Below are 15,114 nucleotides of genomic sequence, written 5' to 3' on the forward strand. Positions count from 1 at the left end.
ATGGCATAATTAAACATATTGCAAAGAGGCTCAATTAGTTTGGGTAAAAAGGATCAATAGAATTCAATAGGCAATCTGTCTATCCCTGGTGATTTTCCCCCAGCAGTATTGAAAATGGATTTCATAATTTCCTCGGATGTAGTCTCTTTCTCCAAAGTGCTCTCAATCCTCATCAGTTAAAGTTTGTAAATTGAGTTTGTTCAAAAACTCATGCATTGTGGCAGGGGTATCACCTTCAGACTTGTTCAATGTTTCTTAAAACTCCCTACAGACTAGATTAATTTCCTCAAGACTGTGAACAACTGTGTTATTGGGCAGCTTAATAGAGCCAATAGCTCTACTAGCTTCCTCTCGCCTTATTTGCCAGGCAAGCAACTTTCCTGCTTTACCTCCATGTTCATAGTAGTTTTGCTTTGTTCTCCTAAGAGATTATTCCGCTTTGTGGGTCATCAGGGTGTTATATTCCAATCGCTTTGAGTAAAATTTTTGTGGAGTTGAGTCATCAAATGTTCATTTTCCAGATCTCTAATTTCTTTCTCCAACTAATCTACTTGAGCATTATACATTTTACGAGCACCTGAACTAAAGGATATTATTTGCCCCCTTCAGATATGCAAGGAGAGCTTCCCATAAAAGTAGGAGGGGGAAAAGAAGGGGGAGGCAGAGTTGCTAAAAGAATATGTTGAAATGAGTGTTCAGAAATTTTACAAATGTGGGATTATTTACAGTGCCTTGCAAAAGTATTCATCCCCCTTGGCATTTTTCCTATTCTGTTGCATTACAACCTATAATTTAGATGGATTTTTATTTGGATTTAATGTAATGGACATACACAAAATAGTCCATATTGGTGAAGTGAAATGAAAAAAAAGAACCTGTTTAAAAAATAAATAAAAAATTAAAAAACTGAAAAGTAGTGCGTGCATATGTATTCACCTCCTTTGCTATGAAGCCCCTAAGTACGAACTGGTGCAACCATTTACCTTCAGAAGTCACATAATTAGTTAAATAAAGTCCAACTGTGTGCAATCTCAGTGTCACATAATCTGTCACATGATCTCAGTATACAGTTGTCGGAAGTTTACATACACCTTAGCCAAATACATTTAAACTCAGTTTTTCACAATTTGTGACATTTAATCCTAGTAAAAATTCCCTGTCTTAGATCAAATAGGATCACCAATTTATTTTAAGAATCTGAAATGTCAGAATAATAGTAGAGAGAATTATTTATTTCAGCTTTTATTTCTTTCATCACATTCCCAGTGGGTCAGAAGTTTACATACACTCAATTAGTATTTGGAATCATTGCCTTTAAATTGTTTAACTTGGGTCAAACGTTTCAGGTAGCCTTCCACAAGCTTCCCACAATAAGTTGGGTGAATTTCAGCCCATTCCTCCTGACAGAGCTGGTGTAACTGTTTGTAGGCCTCCTTGCTTAAGCCATTTTGCCACAACTTTGGAAGTTTGCTTGGGGTCATTGTCCATTTGGAAGACCCATTTGCAACCAATCTTTAACTTCCTGACTGATGTCTTGAGGTGTTGCTTCAATATATCCACATAATTTCCCTCCCTCATGATGCAATCTATATTGTGAAGTGCACCGGTCCCTCCTGCAGCAAAGCACCCCCACAACATGATGCTGCCACCCCCGTGCTTCACAGTTGGGATGGTGTTCTTCGGCTTGCAAGCCTCCCCTTTCTCCTCCAAACATAACGATGGTCATTATGGCCAAACAGTTCTATTTTTCTTTCATCAGACCAGAGGACATTTCTCCATAGAGTACGATCTTTGTCCCCATGTGCAGTTGCAAACCGTAGTCTGTCTTTTTTATGGCGGTTTTGGAGCAGTGGCTTCCTCCTTGCTGAGCGGCCTTTCAGGTTATGTCGATATGACCTGTTTTACTGTGGATATAGATACTTTTGTTCCTGTTTCCTCCAGCATCTTTACAAGGTCCTTTGATGTTGTTCTGGGATTGATTTGCACTTTTCGCACCAAAGTACGTTCATCTCTAGGAGACAGAATGCGTCTTCTTCCTGAGTGGTATGACAGCTGCGTGGTCCCATGGTGTTTATGCTTGTGTACTATTGTTTGTACAGATGAACGTGGTACCTTATGGCATTTGGAAATTGCTCCCAAGGATAATCCAGACTTGTGGAGGTCTACAATTTTCTTTCTGAATTCTTGGCTGATTTCTTTAGATTTTCCCATGATGTCAAGCAAAGAGGCACTGAGTTTGAAGGTAGGCCTTGAAATACATCCACGGGTACATCTCCAATTGACTCAAATTATGTCAATTAGCCTATCAGAAGCTTCTAAAGCCATGACATCATTTTCTGGATTTTTCCAAGCTGTTTAAAGGCACAGTCAACTTAGTGTATGTAAACTTCTGACCCACTGGAATTGTGATACACTGAATAATAATTGAACTAATCTGTCTGTAAACAACTGTTGGAAAAATGATTTCATGGCTTTAACCGACATGCCACAATATTTGTGGAATGGTTGAAAAACGAGTTTTAATGACTCCAACCTAAGTGCATGTAAACTTCCGACTTCAACTGATTTATACCTGTTCTGAAAGGCCCCAGATTCTCCAACACCACTAAGCAAGGGGCACAACCAAGCGAGTGGCACCATGAAGACCAAGCAACTCTCCAAACAGGTCAGGGACACAGTTGCGGAGAAGTACAGATCAGGGTTGGGTTATAAAAAAAATATCCGAAACTTTGAACATCCCACCGAGCACCATTAAATACATTATTAAAAAATTGAAATAATATGGCACCACAACAAACCTGCCACGAGACGACCGCCCACCAAAACTCAAAGACCAGGCAAGGAGGGCATTAATCAAAGAGGCATCAAAAAGACCAAAGATAACCCTGAAGGAGCTGCAAAGCTCCACAGAGGAGATTGGAGTATCTGTTGATTGGACCACTTTAAGCCGTACACTCCACAAGCTGGGCTTTACGAAAGAGTGACCAGAAAAAAGCCATTGCTTAAAGAAAAAAATAGGCAAATAGGTTTGGTGGTCGCAATAGGCATGTGGGAGACTCCCTAAACATATGGAGGAAGGTACTCTGGTCAGATGAAACTAAAATTGAGCTATTTGGCCATCAAGGAAAACGTTATGTCTGGTGCAAACCCAACACCTCTCATCACCCCGAGAACATCATCCCCACAGTGAAGCATGGTGGTGGCATCATCTTGCTGTGGGGATGTTTTTCATTGGCAGGGACTGGGAAACTTGTCAGAATTGAAGGAATGATGGATGGCGCTAAATACAGGGAAATTCTTGAGGGAAACCTGTTTCAGTCTTCCAGAGATTTGAGACTGGGACGGAGGTTTACCTTCCAACAGGACCATGACCCTAAGCATACTGCTAAAGCAAAATGTAAGTGGCTTAAGGGGAACATTTAAATGTCTTGGAATGGCCTAGTCAAAGTCCAGACCTCAATCCAATTGAGAATCTGTGGTATGACGTAAAGATTGCTGTACACCAGCGGAACCCATCCATCTTGAAGGAGCTGGGGTAGTTTTGCCTTGAAGAATGGGGAAAAATCCCAGTGGCTAGATGTGCTAAGCTTATAGAGACATACCCCAAGAGACTTGCAGCAGTAATTGCTGCAAAAGGTGGCTCTACAAAGTATTGACTTTGGGAGGGAACGTTATGCACACTCAAGTTTTCTATTTTCTTTGTCTTGTTTTTTGTTACACAATAAAAAATATTTATCATCTTCATAGCATGTTGTGTAAATCAAACCATACAAACCATACATCCCCAAAAAATCTATTTTAATTCCAGGTTGTAAGGCAACAAAATAGGAAAAATGCCAAGGGGGTGAATACTTCCGCAAGCCACTGTATGTGCCAAACCTCCACCTTTGTTTTTACTTTTATTTAACTTGGCAAGTCAGTTGAGAACAATCTCTTATTTTCAATGACAGCCTAGGAACAGTGGGTTAACTGCCTTGTTCAGGAGCAGAACAACAGATTTTTTACCTTGTCAGCTCAGGGATTTGATCTTGCAACCTTTTGTTTATAAGTCCAACGCTCTTGCACTAGGCTACCTGCCTCCCCACCTTCTTGTGGGTGGTTGTGTTTTACAGCAGAGCAGAATAATCTGATATACATCTTAGTAAATACTTACACCCAGTAGTTGAACTTCCCTTGGCTGCAGGAATAAGAAATATGTCAATTCTTAGAGTAACTATTTTGGACAGGGGAGTAAAATTATTATTCTTTAACCTTTTGGTTGTGAAATCTCCAAAATCTTTAATTTCTGCTTTTAACATTTTAGCTGCCTGTGTAAGGTTGATCTATCACTGGAAGGGTCCAGTGCCACGTTAAAATCCCCTGCCGTTATCATCTCTGATGATGTGTACGTTAACTTCAAAAAGATGTCTTGGTAAAATGTAGGAACATCATGGTTGGGCCCATACACATACACAATGGTAATGGGCTCAGTGTTAACGAAACCTTGAATGATCATAAACCTTCCCCCTTTGCCTTTATTCTGAGATTGTATCTGAAAGGGGCAATGCTTATTAATGAGTATGACCACCCCTCTTGCCCGAGAGGTGAAAGATGAATAGTACACTTGACCCACCCACTCTCTTCACCCACTCTCTTCATGCTCAAAGTCAGTCAGGTGTATCTCCTGAAGAAGAGCTATATCAACCTTAAACTGCTTAAAATCATCCAGAATGCATTTGCACTTGACTGGGCATATAGTACCTTAATGTTAAGTGTCATAAATATATAGGTATTAGGTGACGACATCTTTAAAGAAAATAAGAAATAGGGGAAAGATGGAAACAAAATTGCGTTGAGTGTATAGAACTTGTCCAAAATGAAATTATGAAAGTATAAAACAGTAAACAATAATATAAACAACATAGTTAGGCTTGAAACCCAGTCAAAAGTCACATAACTATTTAACCAAAAAAAAGTAGGTCCAAAAAGTATACAGCAAAAATGTAACTACCTGGCATAGTGTGACTGTAGCTATAGTTACACCCTTGTAAACTTAGCAAGCTAGTTAAATAGCACAGCCAACATTAGCTATGATCCAACTTTACCGAGCCAGTCATTATCGCGCTAGCCAGTCAATCATATGAGTAATTTCGTTGTTTCTTCATGTTCTAGCAGTTCACTATCCACTGTATCCAAGTTCAAAAGACAGTTCCTCATGATGTAGTAAACGTGAACAAGTGAACAACAAGTGTTCTTTCCTCATGTATGTTTCAGCCGAGTCAAATGTGTGCTCACCATTCTTGGTTTCGATCCACAAAGTTGCAGAGTAGCGCATGCCGTATGCCAAGCCAGCCTGACACAGAAGTCTTTTCAGTGGGGAGAAAGCCATCCTCCTCTTGTGTAGTATGGTAGAGAGATCTGGAAAGATCATGATTCTGGCATCTCCATACTTGAGCTCTCCCTTTGCTCGGGCAGCAGAGAGGATGTGAACAGTGTCCTGGTACCGTAGAAATGTCATGACAAATGCCCTTGGTGCAACCTGGCCAGGCAGCCGCCTGGGCCCTCTCGATTTCCCGTGGGTGCGCAGAAGGGGGTAGATCCAGAATTTTGGGAATCCATTCCAGTAGAAAGGAGTTGGCGTCTCTTCCCTCCACGGCCTCCGGGAAACCTTGAAGTCTCAAATTTGAGCGCCTTTGGAAATGTTCATAATAATCAAATTCATCCTCGAGTTTAGAGATGGCGTCTTTCAACTTCTTGTATTTTTGGGACCATGTCCTCGCGGACGTCCAGGAAGGCACCCTGGTGGTCAGCATGGTCTTTTTCTAACTTTGTCACTCGTCCCTTTGTGACTTTCTGGTCTTCGTGGAGCTTATCCACCAGCACATCAATTTTGCTGAAACATTCAGAAAGTGTCTCTTGGATCTTTGTTGAACCCTTGTCCATCTCCATTCTGAACCATGCTGGTGATTCTTCTGAGCAAGCATCCACCGAGACCGAAGAAGGGCTGTCAATTCCATGCCTCGTCTGAGGCTTTGACATATTGGGCATCTTTTGTTTTGGCGATAAAAGAGATGTTTTAACTTCCAATTCACTATTAACGAACAGGTAAACTGTGTCAAAATGCCTTAAAATGTTTTGAAAGTTTGAGGACGCTACGCAGACGAGTCTTGTTAGAGCTTCACCATTGCCGGAAGTGGTTGAATCTATTTTTGAAATTCACTGCTCGACTGAGGATTCTTACAGATCATTTTATGTGTGGGGTACAGAGATGAGGTTGTCATGATTTTTGTTTATGTTAAACACTACTATTGCACACAGAATCCATGCAACTTATTATGTAACTCATTTGCTGTAGGCTTGTCATAACAAAGGGATTGCATGCTTATTGACTCAAGACGTTTCAGCATTTTATTTGGAATTAATTAGAACAAAAATTGACATTGTGGTGTATTGTGTGTAGGCCAGTGCCAAAAGAAATCTCAATTTAATCCATTTTAAATTCAGGCTGGAACACAGCAAAATGGAAAAAGTCAAGGGTTGTGAATACTTTCTCAAGGCACTGTATCACAGGAGTGGGAAAAAAAGGTGCTTGTGCACCAAAGCACACCAAAGATGGCATTAACGATACATAATGATATAAAAACATCACTTCCTATTTCAAACCATAGCCTGCTGAACTTATGATGATTGATGTCTCAGCATTGTCTCAATGAAGAGTTCAGCATTCAACTAGCCGCTGGCAGTTACAATCCTGCAAGAGTTAGCAGCCAGCGGACAAGCAATATCCACAGTCATAATACGGATGAAGCCTGAGCTGGAATGTGAAGATAACTGATGCTGCCTAGCTTTAGAAAACCCTGAGTAGATCTAGCTAGCATTGTAGTATTACCACTCTTTACTTTGCCACCAGGTACCGTATATCAACAACCTATGAGTGGGATATGAGTAGGAGTATTGTGAGTGGCTATTGTTTTGAGAGTTAAAAATATAAATATAAACTGCAAAGATGCTACATATACCTGTGTAGTCGCCATAGACCTATATCTCATGTTATGTAACATAATTAATAGGGCAGTACCCTGGGCATAGCATCTTTCCTTGTGTTTGGTTTTACCAGCTTAACCAGAAACAGTCTGTTGTCAACCAGCTATCTTTAAGAACTATACTCCCTGAGCAAAATTCAGCCCATTGCAAAACCTCTCTTCTTCTCCTTTGTACTGTCCCAAACCTTCCACTAACTTAAGCAAGCTGTATTCCTCGTTAACTCCTTTCCCTTTGCCCGCCCAGTGACTTTCCTCTCTCTGAAATGTCCTTTTTACCCTCTGAGTGTGGCTTGTCCCCTCTCCCCTGGTCCACTGAACTGTGAGCTCTATTCACCCTTTGGTCCTGAATGTAGCGCGTCTCTTGCAGAGGAAGGGGTCAGCAGCAACCCCTGGAGCGGCCCCGTCACCGTGCCCACAGGGAGGGGGCCCCAGGGCAGGGGCCGAGCAGTGAAGGACCCCAGTAGAAACAGGAGAGCTCATCCCAATTGGGCAATTCTGGGTAATTAACCTCAAGACATACAGGATGCACGTGACAAAGTTTGTGTGTAAAGGTGTGTGTGTATTCGTGTGCGTGTGTGAATGCATGTGTGTGTGTGTGAGTGTGAGAGACAGAGAGAGAGAAAGAGAGACGTAGAAAGAAAGAAAGAGGTGGGTGGGTGGGTGGGTTATCAGGAGTTAATGAGATATGTTGTGATATTGTGTTTTTGCATTTGTTTGTGGTTGTGGTTGATTTGTAGACTGCTTTGGAATGAAACCGTTCTATCCTTTTTTAAAATAGGGTTTTGTAACAAATTTCAATAAGATTATAACACAAAGTTACAGTATGTCGACTTTATTCCATATTATCCAGCCCGAAGAGAAATAGTTTTCTGGGTGTAGCAGGATTGTAGCATCCTCGGAAAATAGTTTTAGAGCAAGCCCTGGAGAGCAGAGAGAGAGGATGGGGAGATGTCATGCTTTACTACCCTGGACCATTTTACATACCCATAGTATTAGAAAGATTACCAGTGTAAATATTTGATGTGGTTTTCTCAATGCCTGTGTGTGGATAAGGCCAGTGGTGTGTGCATGCAAAATATAGGGAGCGTTAGATTCACCTTAAACGTCAATCAGCAATTACCCACCTATTTTTTTAACACATACATGCACGCACACACAGACACGCGCACACACCAAACACCAATACCCACACCCAGTGTCGTGTTTGCTCTCTATGTTGCTGAAGGGGTGATCACATCAGTGAAGCTGAGAGGCTGAATCAGACTGAGCGTTCAGGGGGACCTGGGGGTCATAACTCGCTTCCACTCACTGTATGAAGTGCCAAAACACTGGTTCATTCTCACACTGAGCAATTGGAATACATACAATTTATAAAACCTCATGAAGGCAAATCTGCAACAAATGCATCACATGCTCACAAACAAACTCATCACAATGTACCAGCTGGGGGAGGGGGCATTGTATGTGAATAAGAATGTTGTGCTCTTTAGATCAAAGCATTCCACCTAACTTATTCACTCTCCCACAAACAAACCTCAGTCTAAAACTCAATACCTTAATCAGGGTAATGCAATGAAGTGTTTGGTTGTAATATATATATATATATATATTACAGTTGACTATAGAATACTACAGTACTTACTATAGAATTCTATAGTAAACTGTAGTATCCTATAGAATACTATACTATACACTGTTGTATCCCTCGATCATGTGAAGTACTTACTATAGACTGTTGTAGTATACTGTAGAATACTACAGTATTAGCAGCAAAAAAAACACTGTAGTAAATACTACAGTAATGTCCACAAAAACACTACATTCTGCAAAAGCATGACACTTTTTTAACTAAAGTAAATACTTCAGCATTTAATTTGCATATACACTGCCCATTCCTTCCCCCCAATAACGCATATATTATGTTCACTACAGGTTATATAAAAGAGCAGAATCTCTGAACTATCCGTTCAGACCCCAGTCCTACCTACCTACCTACAGGTTATGGAACATTTGCTATTTTAGTATTTCTCCAGTGGGTTTCCTGTAGGACAACTTCTCCACTTCTATGTCAAAGATAATAAAAACAAAAACATTATAGTAAATACTACAGTAATGTCTGCAAAACACTACAGTAAATACTACAGTATACTACAATCCTCAAACACTACATTATTAACTGTAGTATATACTCAAAAACGCTACAATGAATACTATAGTCTTTTTTTCATATGGGATTTGACTAATCTCACTCAGCAGACAATAAATGAACCACAGTCATGAGAGGAGGGAGCATTTCCATAATGATCTACAAAAATAACAAGAGCTATCCAATAAAAACAGTTTCACGCCAGTGTTTGTTGTCTTATACTGGAACACTGTGGGTGTGAAAACAGTGTTGTTGCGTTTGATTTAATGGGATTAAGAGGCAAAACATGTCACACTTTACTAGTTAAATGTAAACAGAGAGTGATAATATAGCCAGGGATTATAACTGTCTGACAGGGTATTGAAGGTGCAGTAGCCCTGCTAAATGTGCTACAGCCTTATCATTTTGTTTTGATAGGTGTTGGATTCAGCAGGGAGTGTGTGAAGTTATCTCCACTTCTCAGTGGCTTACAGTGGCGCTGTCTTAATAACTCTGCCAAGTGTGTGAGCGAGCGAGAGCCAGGGCCCTCAGGGATGCACATTCAGATTAATTAAAAACTCAAATCCCCAGAATGTTGTTAGTCATTGTTGAAGTTAATATGAATGAGGCTGTGGGCTTCCCGTAAAGAGAGTTTTGGAAATATTAATCACATTATTAAAACATATTTATTGTTTTGGGTAATTTGTCATTTAAAGCATCACATCCTGCTGGGGTTCGCAACAGGGTACATGTACTTTTTGTGTGGACGTTTTGTAGCATATCCTGATGAGGTTGTTGCTTTTTTAACCATAATAAAGGGATATTATATCAGAATGGATGGTAAATCATAGTTAACTTTGATATGATTTTGTAATCCTCATATACAGATCATCTAGGGAAATGCTTGGGAAATCAGACCTGTGTTTCTTTCAACACTATTTTAAATGCCATTCCATTCATTTGTGTTTTGGACTATCCTTAAAAAAGAAAATATTGCTCACCCAGATTCCAGACTGAGTGCAAATATAGTTATTTGATAGTGTTAATATTTATACTTTTGTAGTGTACATATTGTACTTTGTCAGGGAAATGAAATTCAGCCTATTAACTAGGGGTGTAACGGTTCAACAAACCCACAGTTCGGCGATATTATGGGGTCACGGTTTGGTTCGGGTACAGCTGGAAAATATAATACCATTCACAATGGCATTAATTGCCAACAAGCTCTGTCAACCATAACTAAAAGGTAAGCTATCATGCTTGTAAACAAATTATAGAGTTAAAAAATACATAAATAGATTGCTTTTTATAAATAATGTTTTGTTGTTGCATTTATCTGTCAAATGCTGTTATAGAGGCCATTTCCTTAGTAGGTGTCGTCAGAGGTCACCATGTGGTAGAGGTGTGTGCTCAGAATGCTAGACAAATTTCCCACGGGTAATTACCAGTTTGAGGGCCGTTGAAGTGGATTTTTCCCAGTCATGTGGTCAATTCCCAATTCCTACTTAGTTACGAATGCGCCATAACACTGCCTCCTTCAGTGCCAGATGCTCACTTGTGACTCTCATAAAAGGTGCGTGTCTGTAGCATGGTACATATCGCCGGGTAATGTGATGGGGCTTTTACTGTTAAGTAAGCGCATTGAAAACTTTGGCTTTGGTTTGCTTATATACTGTAGATTTGGTAGGCCTACAAGAGGGAAGTTCGTAACGTTGCTCAAGTACTATTTATGTAACGTTGCTCAGTACAAGAGGTGCTGAAACCACTTATTCTCAACCACAGAGAATGAGTGCATATCCGCAACTATAAACAAAAGGACCGAACCGAGGTCCCTGTATCAAACAGTTCGGTACAAATAGATGTACTGTTGCACCCCTACTATTGGCATAAAATAAAGCCCGGGCCCTAGCTCCAGAGAGAGACTCGGGTCCTGTATGAATATTCCAAGTGGTTTATACTGGTGGGTTTGTTTGCTGTTAGGCCTTCCACTCCGCTTCCCACTCTTTCATGTACTGTTTATGTCATTGCCGGCCATTTGCGATTGGTACATGAAGACAGAATGAAAGAGCTAAACGGTTCACAGAACCTTCCAAAAAAGCCTGGAGGACTTGGTGGCAAAAAATCAGCCACGCATGCGTGATTTTTTGCCTCCCCACAGGTGACTGAAAAAAAAGACAAGAAATAATGAAATAAATGTTCCAGATTTAGAGCATTAAGAGAATTCAGGCTGGGAATGGCGACCAACATTCATTCCTGAGGGGTAAGGGACAGCCTGGTCGCATAGGCTAGACGCAACATAGTAAATGTAAATCCAGGGCATTCAAATTAGGATGATACAGTATGTCACGTTTCGTATGGTATAAGACAGAAGGTTACTTAAGGCAAAAAGGAAAGTACGGTGGTAGGTTAGGGTGGATGGGTATGTGTATAGCATGAACGTTTAGCGACCCAAAGGTTGCGTGTTTGAATCTCATCACGGAGAACTTTTGCATTTTAGCTAATTAGCAACATAGGAATTACTTACTACTTTTGAACTACTTTGCAACTACTTAGCATGTTAGCTAACCCTTCCCCTAACCCTAACCTTAAACCGTTAACCTAACTCCTAAACTTAACCCTAACCCCTAGCTAACGTTAGCCACCTTAGCCGCAACAAATTGGAGTTCGTAACATATTGTACGATTGCAATTCGTAACATATCATACGAAATGGATGATGGACATTCACAAATTAATACAGTACATACCCTACGAAGCTTAACACATCATACTAATTGGAGTGTCTCGGATTTACGTTTACTATGTTACATCTACCCCTGAGTCCAGGTTGAAAGGGTAGTGAAGTGATGTTTTTATATGATGGTTTTTCACATAACTACCATTTTAAGGACATGGTCAAGTTTGGTGGAAAACTGCAGGTTTTCACCGGGAACAAGTTGATATTCATTGAGGATATGTACTCTGTGTCCAACATGAATCGGCCAAACACCATAAATCATAAAGGGCTGTACTTAAATATCAGTATAGCATCAGTCTTGAATACTGAATCCAAAAATAGGTTGATCATGGAACACCTATGTCTACAGTCAGTGGTCTATAGGAGCAATGTGACCAAGGTAGACCTACCAACAGACAGCAGTTCTGTATGCAGACTGTATTTTCAGTCTATTTGAACGCATCAAAGTAAATCTTCATCTGGCGGGGCTGTGGCTGGGCAGGCCTTTAAAGCTTGTACTTTATACATTATTCACAAGAGGGGTGAGGGAGAGTAGAAGGGGCATTGTTTGTGTTTGTATGTGTGTGTGTGTGTGTGTGTGTGTGTGTGTGTGTGTGTGTGTGTGTGTGTGTGTGTGTGTGTGTGTGTGTATGTGTGTGTGTGTGTGTGTGTGTGTGTGTGTGTGTGTGTGTGTGTGTGTGTGTGCGCAGTATGAGGCTTTGGCCCTGTCCCAGACATTATGGAATAGTAGCTGTGTGAGGCTCACGGTGAGCCTTATTCCTGAGCTGTGGACTGCCCCGGATGGTCCTGCCTGCTTGCCTGTGGAGCTCTTCTATTTAAATCATTGATGACGACGGGCACGCACAATACCTCAATAGACTGCCAGCCCTGGCTTCCCATCGCTGCATCGCTGTGCCTTTCTGCTGACTGAATGATAGGCAAAGCAATATCCCCCAAATGGCTCCCAGTGGGCAGTGATTGCGGCGCGACAGCTGCAGTTTGGCAAGGCACCACAGTGATATTTGTGCTGCTACAACTCTCATGCAGATCTATTAACTTTCAAGCACCTCGTCAGAAAAGCGACCTGTTGAGAAGGCAGTGAATGAGAATGGAGAGAAGTGGCCATCTGCCTACTTGTGCGTTTGTTATTCATTCTTACATGGGAGTGACTCATTTTGAAGTGACCTGTATAGCAGGGAAATACAGGCTGGCAAGTTGGAGTCGGATTTGCTCTGGCGCTTTGGGAAATATGTGTGGGCTGCATGCTTAACTTTTAGATTTACATGTAAAGTACTGGTGCTAGGTCTTAACTGGGGAAGTCAAGTTTGAAATGTACTTGTCACAAATGCGCTTAGGACTTTGGTACCAAAGAATCCAATTCCATTACATGTGGAAATGTGTTTAATATCTTTCTACAGTATACACTCACTTTGAGATTGTTAGTATTTTTGTATGGAATTAATTCACATCAACAGCTGATGCATAATCAGATTAATTCATTTATTAAAATATCCTGTTGTGTAAGAACATCCGTAATGTTATTTTATGACCTAAATATAGTTATTCGATAACTGAACTGGTCTCCCTATATATGCATACATGAAATTCATATGATTATGAGTTGGAGACAAGCATTTTCACCCCTGCAGAAGCACACTATCCAAGACTACCCCATACACATTCAACCAACGATAAGGTGAAAGAAATAGGGAGGGATATTTTTCATCCCAGCATTAGGACTTAATTTCAATAAAGGTAAACGGGGGGAAGGTAACACATGGGATTTGTTTGCAAACACAATTCCATTTAATTGACTTATGAGGCATTTTCTCTTTGCTTCTCTGCCATGCACTCAACTTTCAATCTAAGCAATAAATCACTCAAAAGCCACATTTGATTTAGCACTATGCCCTGTGACAAATTGAGTTGTATTCACAAAGCTCCAATAGCTTCTCGTGTGACAGTGCTTAGGGGCATATAGGTTGGTTGAGTTAATTGGAGAAGTCCGGCGTGAAGAGCAACAGCAGGGTCTGTTGTCTGAATGTGTCAGCGGGAATGAGAGAGAGACAGGGCGAGTTTTATTGGAGGGAAATCAGAGCATGCACCTGTTCCTGCACTCAGCTCTCAGACAATCCTGCTGGATGATGTTGGTCATCTGTCTGAGGAACCATCTGGTGGTAGATTAACTTGTTGGTAACCTATCTCAGTTGGTAGCACATGGTACTTGTAACATCAGGGTAGTGGGTTCGATTCCCGGGACCACCCATATGTAAAATATATGCCCGCATGACTGTAAGTCGCTTTGGATAAAAGTGTCTGCTAAATGGCATATATTATATATATTAGCTACACATACCAACATAACTGCTTAAATTTGCCCTGTGAAATCTCCCGGTTTAGAAACCCTGTGTGTTATATTGGAAGATGAAATGTGGTATCAAGGACTTCAAAAGTATGCACCATAAAATCTAGACATTCTACACTTGTGCCCACACACCAATTGCCTTTTACTTCAACATGTCACTTACTGCAGTAATTTCGCAGAGTTGCCTGAGATGCTTTCTCTGTAAGGTAAATACAGTATCTATTATACATAACATTTTGCTATATAAAAGTAATATATAATATGGTTTTGAGCAGGGAGGGGCAAACATTTTGGCTCGATTTGTTAATCAAAAAAATAATAATCTGCCCAGAAAATGGCAGTTATTTGAACATAGACGCTGTAGGTCCATTAGAATTTCTTCACACTTTATATCAAGGTTTGGGTGTTCAAGTGTGGCCTGGAGTGGTTTTTAAACCCAAAATAAGATTATTTTGTGGCCAACCCTAATTTTGTAAGAAAAAGAGGAGAGACAGGGTATGCACTGTTTAAATGCAGCGTGTACAAGAGTGAGGAAGGAGGCAAGGCTCTGTGAACAACCCTGATATGTCTGCACTTGCGTTTCACTACAGCGAGCAGCAAACAATCAAACAAAGCTTGGGATCGAAGCACAGCAGCGCTAGCCTAGCGGAACTGACAGACTGAGTACATAATCCTCCAGCAGCACAGCGTAGAGCGAGGGCAGCACGGTGTCCAGGCAGGCAGGCAGCCGACAGGTCAACAGGCATCACGCAGCTGCAGACACCAAATGAAGGGAGTAAATGCATAGGTACTCCTCTTGCCCCAGAGAGCCTTCTCTCCATTATGACTGTTACGATTGGTCCTGACGCGAAAACATCCAATTAGATTTACTTTGGGGAGCTTTGATG

The 15,114-nt window shown here is 40.9% G+C and overlaps 1 protein-coding gene across 3 annotated transcripts in view; it reads left to right on the plus strand.

Moving 5' to 3' along the window:
• Window positions 1-15,114, plus strand: part of gfra1a (gdnf family receptor alpha 1a) — a 101,287-nt gene that overhangs the window by 15,046 nt on the left and 71,127 nt on the right. Inside the window, exon 4 of one of the 3 annotated variants that reach the window (XM_036959637.1) lies at window positions 7,390-7,521. Coding sequence (XP_036815532.1) covers window positions 7,390-7,521 — 132 coding nt within the window. 3 annotated transcript variants of the gene reach the window in all.

The sequence above is a fragment of the Oncorhynchus mykiss genome, chromosome 23 (genome assembly GCF_013265735.2).
Source record: "Oncorhynchus mykiss isolate Arlee chromosome 23, USDA_OmykA_1.1, whole genome shotgun sequence".
Lineage (NCBI taxonomy): Eukaryota > Metazoa > Chordata > Actinopteri > Salmoniformes > Salmonidae > Oncorhynchus > Oncorhynchus mykiss.